The 14,494-nt window shown below is 49.0% G+C and overlaps 1 protein-coding gene across 2 annotated transcripts; it reads left to right on the plus strand.

The window, feature by feature from the left end:
- Window positions 1-1,510: 1,510 nt before the first annotated feature.
- LOC102565465 (L-amino-acid oxidase) lies at window positions 1,511-11,894 on the plus strand. Of its 2 annotated transcripts, XM_014600614.3 has the most exons (8): window positions 1,511-1,723; window positions 1,834-2,004; window positions 3,739-3,944; window positions 4,422-4,534; window positions 5,928-6,129; window positions 6,619-6,687; window positions 7,570-7,706; window positions 9,025-11,894. In XM_014600614.3, the coding sequence occupies exons 2-8, from the start codon at window positions 1,992-1,994 to the stop codon at window positions 9,887-9,889; spliced, it is 1,605 nt and encodes a 534-aa protein (XP_014456100.1). In that variant the 5' UTR covers window positions 1,511-1,723; window positions 1,834-1,991; the 3' UTR covers window positions 9,890-11,894. The 2 variants fall into 2 exon arrangements, with proteins under 2 accessions (XP_014456100.1, XP_059571084.1); XM_059715101.1 differs by having other exon boundaries at window positions 1,511-2,004.
- Window positions 11,895-14,494: the final 2,600 nt, after the last annotated feature.

Below are 14,494 nucleotides of genomic sequence, written 5' to 3' on the forward strand. Positions count from 1 at the left end.
TCAGGGGCCCCAGGGACTCATTCAGAAGCTTGTGGCTTGTGCATGTGTGACTGCGGCTGCCCTCTGCTGCCTCATTTCAGAACCACAACCTGTGTGTCATATACCCCGTACTATGTCTAGGTAAGAGAGAGTGTTCCTTGTCTTGCCTCTGCAGAGAAAGATGAGTTGTGTCTTCTTCCCATTGCCATGGTGACAGCTGTGAATTCCCCAAGTATCTTACATGATCAGTTGTGGGTTGGCACATGAAAAACCTGGTGGCACCAGAGATGGAGCCTGGCATGACCTTGCCTGTTCTGCTCTGGGGTGATGTGAGATTGGGCATTGTTCACAAGAGGTACCACGGTGATGTGGGAGCCAATCTGGTTTTGTTCCCCATTAAAAGGATGGCAGGTCACGCTGGGAACAGAGGGGATGTTGTATTTGGTGCAGTGACCTTGCCTGATATTTCAGATGCTACACATACTGCACCAGTTGATGATTAATCCAGACCCTGAGCCCTGTTTCACCAGTGATCAGGGTCGTCACAGAGCCAAGGGAAAGGGGAACTTGGGGTGGTAACGTATATCCACAAATGTATTTCATATCCCTGCCCCTTGATGATTGAGACTCAAGAGATGCAGGAGCAGCTCACAGCTCTGTCAGTGACTCTCCAGGTGAGCAACTCATTGCTCTGCCATTTAAAACAGGGGCTAATAAAACCATCTTTTAAAGTTGTACGCTTTTGTGCATCTATGTAGTGCTTGACCCAACAGGCCCTGATCCCAGCTGGTGCATTTCTGAACTGCCGCTGTAACAATGTAAATGTTAACGATAACAGCAGTTCTCAAACTCTGACAGATTGCACACCACCAGTTTAAAACAATACAACCTTAAGTATCACCAGCAAATTTTTGTCATAAAAAGTAATTATAATAAATCTGTTAACGCGTATCACTGACAGGTCTGTGTACCACTGGTGGTACGCGTAGCACCGATTGGGAACTGTTGGTCTAGAAGATCCCATTAAGCATCTCTGTGATGCTTAGTTTCAGTTTGCAAACTGTGGGTTTATGTCTGCAGAGAGAACATCTTTGTTATCAGCAGTGTATGGAGATTGAGAGATAACAGAACTGATTAGCCCTCTTAAATGTCTCTCTGCACGCTTGTATACACAGTCAAGCCGTCACCTCTCTCTAAAAGTGCAAAGTTTCAAGAAGTTAAATGAATAGAGGATATCAAACAACAAGAATGCACTTTTGGTAAAGAAACAATGATTAAATCAAGGCTTCCGGACCAGTGATTTAAATCACGATTTAAATTGATTTGATTTAAACCATTTATTTGATTTAAATCAATTTAAATGATGAGTTAAATTGATTTATTTTAAATCAACCCCATTCTTCAGGATAACATGTCTTCAAGTGCTGTGCGGTGCTTGTGGAATCCACCGTCTCTGTTCTTAATATATTTTCCAGCCTCCCCAGAAGCCCTCTGTTGCTACTGACATTAACAGTAAAGTCAAACCAGGAAATGTCGTAACCATTTCAGCAGCACCCAAAGGGTTGGGATCAGGGCCAGGCCCCATCATGTCAAAAGCTGCACAGAGAGATGCAGCAAGCTTCCAATCTGAGCAACGTAGGGAAAGAAGGGAAATACGGAGGGGGAAAGTGACTCCCCATGGTTGCATTGGGGGTCAATTACAGACCCCTTTAATGTAACTCCTAGCTCTTCTTCACCCTCTGGGGTAACCAATCTGAGCACAGGTCCTGTTGCCCTCAGAGATGCCCCTTTCTCAGATGCATTAACTTACATTTTAATCTTTAACCTCTCCCATGGTTTTGCTTCATTTTTCAGCTCTCTCCAGCTCCGCATGGTCACATGGTGCTGTGGGAGTACACAAGGTCAGGAAAGGGAAGCCAGCAAGGAAGAGAGAAACCATTAGATTTCAGCATGATTTCTGCCTGCAGAGAGTTGTGACAAAGTTTGGAGCAAGAGAAGACCCCACTGAACTCATGGCCATGTTTGGTGAGTAAAGAATTGGACAGGGAGAAAGGGACCCCGTTCCCCATGGAGCTGGTTCTCCAAAGTGAAAGCTTTGCTTGTGGACAGTGCCCAGGATTTTAAGCAGTATCAGCCTCAGATCAGTAGCTGGCCAAACCTGGTAGCCAGGACCCTGGGCTGGAAGTCAGGACACCTTGGGTCTGTTCCCAGATCCAACCTGTTGTGTGGTGTTGGGTTGGTCACATCTCCTCTTTACGTTTCAGCTTCCCCAGTTGTCTTGGAGATCTGTAAGAGAGTTGAGATGATCATGACTGGTTGGAATACTTATGGATTTGTGGGTGCTGGACACCCTGGAGCTCTTGGAGAGGACAATCCATTAGCATGAGAGGCAGCAAAGAAATACAATGGATGTGCACAGTGTTTATACTATGGGAGCATCTCAATGCCATATTGTGTCAGGTGCCCCACAAACACACAGGAAGAGACAGGTGCTGAGTGCTGCACAGACACAGTGGGGGCATCTACATGTACATTTTACTGTAGAGTTGCCTAATTAGCTCTGCAGTAAAACATCACCATCTATACGTGTGGCACTGATAGACTGGAGAAGCTAATTAACTCTGCCATAGGCTAGTACTGCCTGACACAAGTGCTATCCTACAGCGGAGTTATTTACTCCACCACAGTGCATGTTTAGATAGAGACCAGGGCTGGCGGGGCTGGGGCATGAGGGTGCTTCAGTGTAGGGGCTCCCTGCCTGCTAGCCCCATGCTGTAGCACCCTAGTGTCCCAGCCAGCCCCTCTGCAACACAATGAACCAAGTTGGAGCAGCTCCAGGCTGACAGGCGGACCCCCTGCCCCGCGGCCCCTTGCCAGCCAGGGCTGCTCTGAACCAGGGCAATGTATTGCAGTCTAGGGCACACATGGAAACACTGCACCTGGGAGCAATAAACTCTGGGGTGATACTTGCTGGAGTTTATTCAGTCACATACATTGCTCATGCAGATGTGCCCAGTGAGAAACAATCCCTGGACTGAGACCAGGGCAAATCTCCAAACAGCTTAAATCATTGGTTCTCAACATTTTAAAATTCAAGGCACCCCTCATCAAACTCAAGCATCTCTCATTACACTCAAGGCACCCAAGGAAAATACCAACTTTTTCACTCATTTCTTGACTACAGAAAAATAATAGAGCAATTCTTCTGTTGCAAAGAACACAGGAAGACCACAACAGGGCAGAATATTTTTGACATCATGGATTCCTATTTGAAATCTTTGATCTTATCTTGTGAATGACATGTAGGTGTTCAGGCCTATTGCATTGCACCCAGCATCACCCTTAAAAGGATCTCATGGCACACCAGGATGCCATGGAGCTCTGGTTGAGAACCACTGACTTAAAGAGACAAATGGAGGATTGTTAACAACATTGTAGACCTGGAGAAATGAGCACTGAGAGATGCAGCAACTTGTCCCAGGGCACACAAGGAACTTGTGGCAGCGCCTAGTACTGGATTCAGATCTCCTGGGTTCCAGCCCAATGCCTTAGTCACAAGAACAGCTTGCTAAAATGGTGCTTCACTTCCTCACTGAATGTCTCATGCATTGGCTGAGCAATGGGCAAGTTTCGCATCATTTCCCTAAAGATGGTGACCCCCTTCCCTCTGGGGCATCTGAAAGTAGAAGGGTCCCCAGGCAGATGCTGCTGCTGCTGATGTGTGTGTGTGTGTGTGTGTCTCTCTCTCTCTGTCTTTAGTGCTCCTGTTTCTCACTGCCTTCACGGCCATTCAGAGCACACCCAGCCCCCTGGAAAGCTGCTTTCAGGACCCAGAATATGAATCACTCCTGGAGATCACCCAGGAGGGCTTAGGCAAGGCAGCTAAGCCACAGAAGATCGTGATTGTCGGGGCAGGCATATCTGGGCTGACTGCTGGAAAGGTGCTGCAGGATGCAGGGCACCAGGTGATGTCCCTCAGCTTTGGAGGGGAAGGGAAGATGCCAGGTTGGGAGCACTGGGGATTGGCAGCAGAGGCAGCTGGCTTGGGAGGGCAGGGATGGAGTATGTGGCCATTTTCTCTTGTGGGTTTTGGCATTGATCTGTCTTAGGACTGTGGCTGTCTGGGTGGTAGGGAAGGGGAGATGGAGCTTTTCCTTTCTAGGCAGCACCAGCTCTGGTTTAGTCCCAGGCTTGGGGGGACATGGAACAGGAGAGGGGACATTTCCTTTGAAAATCCAAGCCCTAGTCTCCAGCAGCTTCTCATCCAGCATCTGTTTTGAGCTCTAAAACCTAAGATGGAAGGAAGGAGATAGTGGAAAGAAATGAGGACTATGCCCATGGGAATAGCCTCCCATCCTCATACCTGTCAAGAAACTTCATAGGTGGAGGGGCCAGTGCCTCTCCCACCACATGGAGGGTAATGCTTGGGCTGCCCTCCTTAGGTGACGATCCTAGAAGCCAACCACCATGTGGGAGGCCGGATCGAGACATACCGGGATCCAGCAGGTGGCTGGTATGTGGACCTGGGACCCCGACGCTTGCCCTACAGCCACAGGTAAGACTCATAACCCTGGGCCATGATTTAGGCCAGGGTGGCAAACCTGTGGAACAGATGCCACAAGTGCCACAGGTGGCCTCTGTGTGTGGCATATGGCAGATTGGGGAGGGGGACAGGCAGCACGCTGGCAGATAGGGCAGGGAGCAAAAAGCAAAGCAGATCAGGTAAGGGAGAGGGATCAGAGTGGCATGTGGGGAGGGTGCAGGACTAATTTGTGGCACATCTACTAACAGGTTGGCTTCCTCTAATTCCAGTGTCTGCCTTTGTCCTCCAAGCAGGTTCTGCTTCCATGGATATAAGCCCTGCCCACACACATGTAGCAACTGGTGGCTCTGTTCACTAAAAAAGGCAGAGATCTCCTAGACAAAATCATGTATCCATTGATGCCCAGCCTCACCTGGGCTTTAGTGCACCCATCAGCTCTGCAAAGTGTCTGGAGCTTAGTTCCTTGAGCTGGTATTTGATTCCTGCTTTATAAATGCAGGGGGTCATCAAGGCAGAGCAGTGGGGATAGTGGCTGAGATTTGGGGGGATATGGTAAAGAAAGACCTGGACCATTTTTGAAGTTGCATTTACAGGCAAGGCAAATTATTCCACCTGGCTTGTCTCTTGTTTTACACAATTCAGCCACTCTCACACACACACACGACTCTGCCATATATCAGAGAAGTGAATTAATATTAGGGGAGGAAAGCGTGCATGTCCCAGTGGGACCTTCCCCGCTACCTTTCGAAACTGAAGAGAGACCTGAGTTGGAAGCAGTCCTTTTTTGTCTGAGCCTGGTTCTGGTCCAGGGAGGTAATAGGGTTTTCCAAGAAGAAGTGGGTAACATGACTGTCTGCTCATGCAAAATTGGGATTATTACAACAACAGCACAGACCTCTGCTGTTTGAGCTGAAGGATGGACTCCGTCAGGTGGTAGCAATGGAGGATTGTTATCCTATAGTAACTCCTGGAGGAGGTGGGTGCAGCAGGCATCTATTTTTTGGCCAGTTTGTTATACCTAGAAATCTTTGGGCTAGATCCTGTTCTACCTTCCTAGGCACCTGAGTAGATGTCGTCAGCTAAACTGTGTTCTTATCTGACAATACTTTCTGAGGCCTTGAAACTGGTAATACAAAAGGTGGATGAGTCCTCTTCCTCCTCCTTTTCCTCATTGCCTCTTTGTGACTTAGTTGTATGGCTAAGACAATGGCACATTGGATGCATTAATGGATTTTCGGGGACAGAGTAGGATCACACTTAGGTGTCTAGGTCTCCTTAGATACATAATAGGTGGAATGGGGTCTGACCATTTTTCTTCCTTCCTTCATCCTCTGCCCTTCTTTTTCATCCGTCCTTCCCTTTCTTAAATCTGTTCCACCTCCATTTTTTCTTCTTTCTCATTTAGGATTGTCCGGGAATACATCAAACAACTCGGCCTGAAATTAAACCCATATCCTGATGGGAATGGCAAAGCCTGGTATCTGGTAAACAATGTCCGAGCTAGGGCCAGCGAGGTGGAGAAGAACCCAAACATCCTGGGCTACCCTGTGAGGCAGTCTGAGCGAGGGAAATCAGCTGTAGAGCTCTACTATCAGGCCTTGAAACACGTAAGCCTTGAGATATTATCAGCTGTGTGTGGGTGTGTGAAAGGTGGCAAGGGGCTGGTAAGAGGTCAGGGAGGTGATATAATGATAAATCACCCTCCTGATTGTCTCCTTCTACCCCTAATAGCTCAGCCTCAGGCCAGAATGGGAGCACAGCCCAACCAGATGACAGGCCTTGTGTCCCATTCACTTTAGCCAGCTCCTGCCTCTGGGGTTAGGTCATAGCCAATGTCACCAGAAGAGAAAAGCCATGTGTCCCAGGCCTTACCCTCTGAGCCAGCCAGTGCCCTAGGCATCTGCACCTAGATGAGAACTGGTATTCCTAGGGAAGAAAAGCCCCATCTCCCTTCCCCATCTCTCTGACAGTGTGGCCCTAATCTGGGGCTGGGATGAAACCGGTGCCCCACAAAAGGAAAGAAATGGGGGCTTGTTCTATGCCAAATCATTCCTGGAGTTGCTCTTCAAAAAGTTGTCTCTATTTTCTCTCCCCAGGTGGAGCAGGTGCTGGAGAAGTCCAACTGTAGCCACGTTCTGGACAAGTATGACTCCTTTTCTCTTGAGGTAGCTAGCTTTTTCCCCAGGGGTCTTCAGAGCGTATACATTAATGAGTATTTACTTGGGGTGGGAGATGAGGGCAGGGGAATGGGCTGTCTCTCCCTGTATGTCTGTGTGGCACTCAGCACAACAGGGGCCTGATGTCAGCTCTTGGTGATACCAACATACAGGTTATTGCAAGATCTAGAGAAAAGTGATGCAGATGCATGAGGATTTGGAAACATTTTTTCAAAGGAAGATTGAAAAATATTGGGATCATTCACTTGAGAGAGCAGATGAAAAAGAGGGGATGTGATAAAAGTCTATAATAGACTATAAAAGCCAGAAAATAATATGGATGAGGCAGAGAAGATGGATTGGTACCTGCTGTTTCCTATCTCAGAACAGAGGGCATCTAATGAAATTTAAAGGTGGCAAATCAGAGCAAGGCATGTTATTATTATTTTTTTTTACATCCTGTGAGATTTACCTGTGAAACTCAATGCCACAGGAAGAAGGTGGGGCAGGGTAGCACCTTTGAGACTAATTGATTCATAAAAAGCCAATTTAGTTTTCCCAGCTCATTTCCTCAATGTCACAGGAAGTGTTTGTGATGTGGAAGGTAGCAGAAGTCACAAAGCAACTGGAACATTTATATAGATCATAAAAGGAGTATCCAGAGTTACCATAATTAATCATCGAAATTCTAGAAGGGGGGTTAAACCTCCTACCCTAGGGTTGAGCCAACTTCTAGGTGTTAGAAACCAGGGTTAGAGGTAATGTGGGAAAGGATTATCTCCATTCAGCTAATTTCAGGTGCGCTAATTTAAGATCTCTTCCACAGTTAAGGGCAAGAGATTGGGCTAAGTGAATCCTGCAGGAAATGAATAGATTCCCCCTCTTTGGCAGGCCTATCTGATCCAAAAGGGCAACCTCAGCCGAGCAGCTGTACAAATGATCGGAGACCTGATGAATCTTGGTGCTGGATTTTCCCGCGGCTTCACCGAATTCCTCCGCGAGGTTTTTCTGTTCACACAGGAAAAGAGGTGAGAAAAGAACTTCACATTCCAATGTATTCCAGAGACCAGCCCCCAGTTGATCAACACAGCGGGTGGGCAAAGGGAAGATTATTATCCCCACATTAGAAAGAAGAGAATAGAGGGCCAAAGGAGCTGAACTGGCAACATCAGTGGAAGCTGGAGGGTTTTCAGGGGAGCCCCAGCACCTAGTTACCAGTCTCGTCGACTTGCCCAGTCACACCAGGACTCAGCTGGGAAGTAAGCCCAGATCTTAGTCATGGCCTGGACACTCAAAGGCTGGCCTGCCTCTGCAGAAAGGGCTATCATCGGTTAAAAGGACACTCTGGTGAGCTGCTGGGGACAGGAATGTTGACATTTATATGAGACAGGCTGACTCATGGGAAAAAAATCTCACGCCAGCAGTCACAAGGCGTTCTCACTATCTGAGCTCTTCCATAGTCATGCTGAGTTGTATAACAATGGTAGTGTACAGATGGGGAGACTGGGGCACAGAGGACCACATCCTGATCCACCGTGCTTGAGCCCCTGAAGAACTGTTAGTACAAAACGTGGGTGGGTCCTCGTCCTTCCCCCAGCATTTTTGTGGCTTGGTTTTAAGGTGGTAGCTCCATACCAAAATAGCTGCATGAATGGATCTTCCAGGGGCCAAGCAGGATGGAGTGGGATCACACTTCAGCACTAATAGTCAAAGTAGGATCTGGTTTTCAGAGGCTAAGGTAAGTTGTCTTTGACTAGCCCGAGTCTTGGGGGCCACCACAGGCATGCACCAAGCACAGGAGAGACATGTAGCAAGTAGACTGAAGCCTGGAAGAGTTCTGATTATTATTTTCTCTCCTTCGGTGCTTAGCTCTGATTATGGTCAATGAACACAGAAAATAGGATTTCAAAAGACCAGAAGTCAGGTGATATCAGACTTCCTATGTTTGTGCCTTCAGCCTGACATAAGAGGGGAGATCAGTGGGCAAAATAGAAGCTTACCCTTGGCTCTGAGAACAGCTGGGGGCTAAAACATCTGCCAGGGACAGAGCCATGGGTTAAGATCAAGTTTTTTTCAGTGTAGATGCTCCAAGTGTCTCTGGGGAGCTGTGTAGACATACACTAAGTGACTTGCCCAGGTTCACACAGAAAGTCTGTGGCAGAGCTTGGAAATGAAGTTGTACCTTAACCCTAATCACAACCTTGCTCTGTAGTCCTAGTGCATGGGAGGTGGGCAGAAGATAGGAGATTGGGGGCCAGGCAGGCAACTTCATCTGTCTCCCTAGCTCCAGGCTGGCTCTCTAACCACTGGCTTACCCTGTGCTCTTCTGCCCCCCACTCCTTCCAGGTTTGATGAGATTTCTGGAGGCTTTGATGTGCTGCCCAGTGCTTTCCAACAAGCCCTGGGGGGCAGTGTGCTCCTGAACTCCACTGTGCTCCAGATCCAGAGGGAAGAGGATGTTGTCCAAGTACTCTACCAACCTGGGGACACTGCCACCCCTCCCATCACTCTGACAGCTGACTATGCCATTGTTACTGCCACGGCAGAAACTACCCAGCTCATCAGCTTCCACCCTCCCCTGTCCCCAGCAAAGACCTTGGCCCTGCGCTCTCTACGCTCCACTGGGGCCACGAAGGTGGGCCTGGCCTGCACCAAGAAGTTCTGGGAGGAGGAGGGGATCCGCGGTGGGACCTCCATCAGTGACCTCCTCTCTCGGGTTACCACGTACCCCAGCCACAACTTTTCCAGTGGGCTGGGAGTGGTGCTGGGCTCACAGACCTATGGGGATGACTCCCAGTTCTTTGACCCTCTTAGCCCAAAGAAAGCTGTGGAAGTGGTGTTGGGGGACCTGGCTGCCATCCACCAGCGGCCAGTGGAGGAGCTGAGACGCTTGTGCCCCCACTGGGTGGTCAAGAAGTGGGGGCTGGACCCCTACTCCATGGGGGCCTTCACCCTCTTCCACCCCTTTCAGCTGGGAGAACATGCCCAGGCCCTGTGGCAGAGGGAAGGGCGAGTCCACTTTGCTGGGGAGCACACAGCTCTGCCACATGGCTGGATTGACACGGCCATGAAGTCTGGAGTGAGGGTGGCCAGGGATGTGCATATTGCAGGAGAGCAAGTGGCTATGTTGGGAGACTGCCCTCTACGTGGGGATCCCTCTAGGACACAGGGGGCCTCTGATTTTCACTTGAATATGCTGGATCCATTGTGATGGCACCGATGCGGTCTGTGTCGTGAGAAGCTCAGCGTCAGTGCAGCACGGCCCTGACAGAACCACTAGACCCTGCTTCCTTTCCAGAGCTGAGTATAGACCCAAGAGGCATTTTTACATATGCAAGCACTGCAGCGCCCTGCATTGCTTGTAGTTGTATAAGCAGCGAAATGTGCATCAGTGCTGAAAAAACGGCAGTGGCACGCTTTTGAACTAACACACATAGAAGGTGCTTTAGTTCAAAAGGGGTGTAGGTTGTAGCTGTGTTGGTCTAAGGACACAGGGAGACAAGGGTCTTTGGGTGAATCCAATATCTTTTATTAGATCAACTTAAGATATCGGATTCACCCAAAGAACTGTGTCTGCCTTTGTTCAAAAGTGCACTGCTGCCATTTTCTGCACGCTAAGGTGCATTTCACCACTCAGACAACTGCATGTGGCACAGCGGGGTGTGTGTTAGCTCACGGGTGGAGCAGACTCGCTTAATCAAGTCTTCTTCAAAACGGTGGATCTCCAGCATGGCACAGGATGAAAAAGTATGTGTATAAATGCCCGAGATGTCCTGATTCCCAGCCCTGCGTCACCAGCTCACTAGACCCGGAGGCCCTGAATCTCAGCTGCATTCTTCTTGCTCTCACTGCTGGGTCATGAATTAATTGGGATGTTAAATATCCCTCTGGCATGGCTGCTGCCAACAGCCCATAACTGCCCTGTGGGAAAAAGGTTCCCTCAGGCTGGATCTTCTGCTTGGCTGCTTCCTTTCTGAATCCAGCTGTATTTGCAGCTCTGGGAAAGGAATAGGGCACTGTGGGCTCATGTGGAGCTGTGGTGGGAGGTAGCATCCAGGACTCCTGGGTTATGTCCCCAGCTCTAGGAGGCGAATGGGCTCTGGTGGATTAGAGCAGGGATTTCTGAGAGTCAGGACTCCTGGTTTCCATTCCCATACCTGACACTACGTAGCACTTCAATTTACCCATCACAATATCTCTTCCTTCTTCCTTACCAAATGATAGAAATCCTCAGATTGAAAGGTCCAGTTGAAGCTGAGGAGCTGGCATTATTAAGCAGCATTTTTTTAGCTTGCATTTTTTTTTTAATTTCATGTATTGCGCCAAATCAGTACTGAATTCTGTTAACTGAGCAGAGCTCAGTCATTCAAGCCTGTATGAAACTACCACCAGTGAGTATCCTCCCTCCCAGACTCATCAGTCTGGGGCTTTAGATACTCCCAAATCCATGGCAGGCATCCTGGGTGAAGCCCCAAACCTGGAGGCCTTGGAGTTCAGATCCCCTTAGTCTCGCTTCCCCCTAGCCAAAAGGCCGAAGGAGCAAGCTAGAGGGAGAGCCCGACAGCAATCCCCCCCACCATAAACTGTGTAGCCCAGATCCTGGCACTGGAGGTCTGTGCTCTTGCAGGGATAGCCTGTCAGTACTGGAAGGGACAGGGTTTTCAAATCATTCAAGGCCAAGAAGAAGGAGATCTCCCCGTCGGGTAAGCGAAACCACCGGGGCCGAAACCATCATCTTAGTATCTCCCCTGCCTTTGTCCTATACGTGTGGCTAGGGCGTGGGGCATGTTGTCCTATTGAAAGTGAAGCAAAAAAAAAAGGCTTGTTTTACAGCCAGCTCCGCGACACAACACGAGGCAGGCACAAGGCTCGGTCAATCCAGTTCTACCAGGATCTGACAGGTTTCCTTTCCTTATGTAAGACAGTGCCTCTGGGGAAGGGCCCTGGAGCAAAACAAGCATCTTCTGAAATGCCACAGTAAAGGAGCCAGATGGCTTCATGCCCATTACTCCATTGCAGAAACTTGGAATAATTTACATACCTTGAGGATCTCTCACTAGTGTGTGCGTTATTGGGCACTTAGACCAAAATAAGGAACTCCATTAGTACTTTTAGCTTTGTTCATATCCTGTCTGACACCCCATCAGGCCAGGGAGTCAGGGTTGCCCTGTTGTTCTGTGCAGAAAACTGGTAATAAAGGGATTATGGTTTTAAAATGTTGATGAATCAGATGCATTTCCCACCAAAAATATCACCTGTTACAAGGATGCTTTGACCAACTTTGGAGGGCCAGTAATATCAGAGCAGCGAGGCAGTGGAACAGGCTGCCTAGGGGAGTTGTGGGATCTCTTTCACTGGAGTTTCTTAAAAAGTTGGGCAGGCGTTGGTTGGGGATGATTTAGGGGCAGGGGGGTTGACAGGGGTGGCCAACCTACAGTAGGGGTGCCAACAATGACACAGGCAGTCTGGGTGTGTGGCATGTAGTAGATCAGGGAGGGGGTGGTGTCAGATTGGGAAGGGAGCAGAAAGTAAAGCAGCAAATCCAGCAGGGAGCATAGAAAAGGAAGCATAAGGCAGAGCCAAAGATCAGGCAGGAGAAGGGGATCTGAATGGTGCTTGTGAAAGGTGGGCTGCTTTGTGGCACGCCTGCCAAAAAGGTTGCCCCCTTCCGCCCCCCACTCCCCGCTACACTGCCCCCCCTTACAACCTCTAAGAACAATTCCAAAATCACTAGATGTTTAATGAGTCCAGCCTGTAGGATCTGACTGGGAATGCATTTCCCATATCCCGATACCAAACTGGGGAGCTGTGGAAATACATCTGCCTGTTCTGATCTGTCCCTGGCAATCTCCTGGCTTTCGTGATATGGGAGATAGCAGTTAAGCAATGCAAACAGGCTGTGGGTTGCAGGAGGTAGGATGTGGGGTGGGGAAAACTTGGCAAGGGGTCCCCGGAGCTGGCAGAAAAGCAACACACCCATCTGGAAGTGGCTCTATTTGTTTCCCTGGTGCAGCGCCACTGAAACAGAGCAGGAATCCAAGGTATGCCCTGGAGGGGAAATAGCAATGTGAGGCTGGGACGTCCTGTACCAGGCTCTGCCACATTGTTCCCTTCAGGACTAACCCATCAATCAGTGGCAGCAAGGCTTCACCCTTCCTACCTCCATGGCTGAGGCTCCATGCTGGGGGCATGGCAGGGAGGTGGGGAGGAAGGGCTGAGAAATAGCAGAGGGCCCCTTTCCCCACAAATAGTGCCCGCTGGCTGGGGGCACAAGCTAGTTTGGGGGGTTAGGGTTGTCTATGCCACTGGATCTTTGTGCCATGCCAGATGCGGGTAATGGTGTGGCCAGCCCTGCATGGCATTACTTCCTGGAGTTCCCTAGTGATCCAGGCACAAGACTGGGAGTCAGGGCCACATGACTGAACACTGTCTCTGAAGCTGACTCGTGAGTGCAGCACTTCTTGCATCGTTGGTGCCTCAGTTTCTCTACCTGTAATTTGGGGCTATAAATGTCTTCCTGCGGTGCTACGGGAAGGGGAGCCTTCATGTGAGAAGGTGGAGGGTGCCAGGGGATGGTCTGTAGAGGTCATGGGCAACAGGGAAGGGCTGAGCCCTTTTATACTGCAATATAGTACATAAAGGAGCCCTGAAAAGGGTGTGTGGGGGTGTGTGTGGGAATGTTGATTTCACATATGTGCGTGGTCTGTGTGTGCCTCATTCTTGTGTGTGTGTGTGTTGTGTATGTGCTTGTGGCACTGTTTGCGTCTCTATGTCCTTTGTGTGTGTCTGTCATGTGTGCCTTTATTACTATGTGTACATGTGTTGTTTTGCCCATCTTTTGTGTGTGTGTGTATCTGTTGTTTTTTCTTACTGTATCTCTTTGACAGTATCTTGCGTGTGTGCCGGCGTGTTGCTTCTATATGAGTGTGTATGCATGTCCACCTGTGTCTTCTGCAGTGTGTATATGCACGTTGCTGATTTTGTCTCTGTGTGTCTTTGTGTCCCTGCCTTGTGTGTGTGTTTCTCTGTCTCAGACGTGTATTATTTATGTACGTGTGTCTCTGTGTCTCGTTTCATGCACATGTGCAAGCCTGTGCATGTATGTGTCTCTGTCTCTTGTTTTATGCATGAGTGCATGTCTGTATGTTTCTGTGTCAGCACATGTGTGTTTGTCATTCTGTGTGTGTGTCTGTGTCCTTGGGTTGCGCGTGGCTTTTCTCTTTCTCAGATATGGGTGTATTGCTGTGTGTGTCTCTGTTATGTCCTTATCCCAATATCCCTCTGCTGTGTGTTGTTTGTGGGCATGTGTCTGTTCGTTCCTGTGTTTTGATGAGCCTCCTTGTGTGTCTGTGTGTTTGCATGCCTGTGTCTGCATGTGAGTGTGTTATAGTGCAGGTGTGTATTGCTGAATTTCTGGGGTGTGTGAGCCCCATCTCAGGGTGACACACTGTCATGCAGCTTGTGTGTGCGTGGATCTGTGTCCCTGTGTTAATGTGTGTGTCAGAGCGGCTGTGATGGGGTGTGCTGCTGCCTCTATTTACATGTGTGTGAAGGCATGAGAAAGCGTTCACATGAACACTGACACATACAGACAATACTTGCACACTGAACCACACAAAGAGAGCACCACACAGTGATCCACAGAAGCAGTAACACACACACAGACATCCATGTACACAAAGAAACAGCGATGCACGGTGATACACAGAGAGATGGCAACCCACATATAAACTGAGAGATGGCATGTCACAAACTGACACACACACACCTACAGATAGCAACACACTCACTTACCAATGCACACAATACCCTATAC

Source organism: Alligator mississippiensis, chromosome 11 (assembly GCF_030867095.1).
Source record: "Alligator mississippiensis isolate rAllMis1 chromosome 11, rAllMis1, whole genome shotgun sequence".
NCBI classification, from domain to species: Eukaryota; Metazoa; Chordata; order Crocodylia; family Alligatoridae; genus Alligator; species Alligator mississippiensis.

Excerpts from the sequence above, each read along its gene's own strand:
- LOC102565465 (XM_059715101.1), top strand. The coding sequence starts at position 1,812 with ATGGTTTTGCTTCATTTTTCAGCTCTCTCCAGCTCCGCATGGTCACAT. Across the intron at positions 4,535-5,927 it reads CGCTTGCCCTACAGCCACAG|GATTGTCCGGGAATACATCA; the intron begins GTAAGACTCATA and ends TTTCTCATTTAG. Across the intron at positions 6,688-7,569 it reads ATGACTCCTTTTCTCTTGAG|GCCTATCTGATCCAAAAGGG; the intron begins GTAGCTAGCTTT and ends CCTCTTTGGCAG.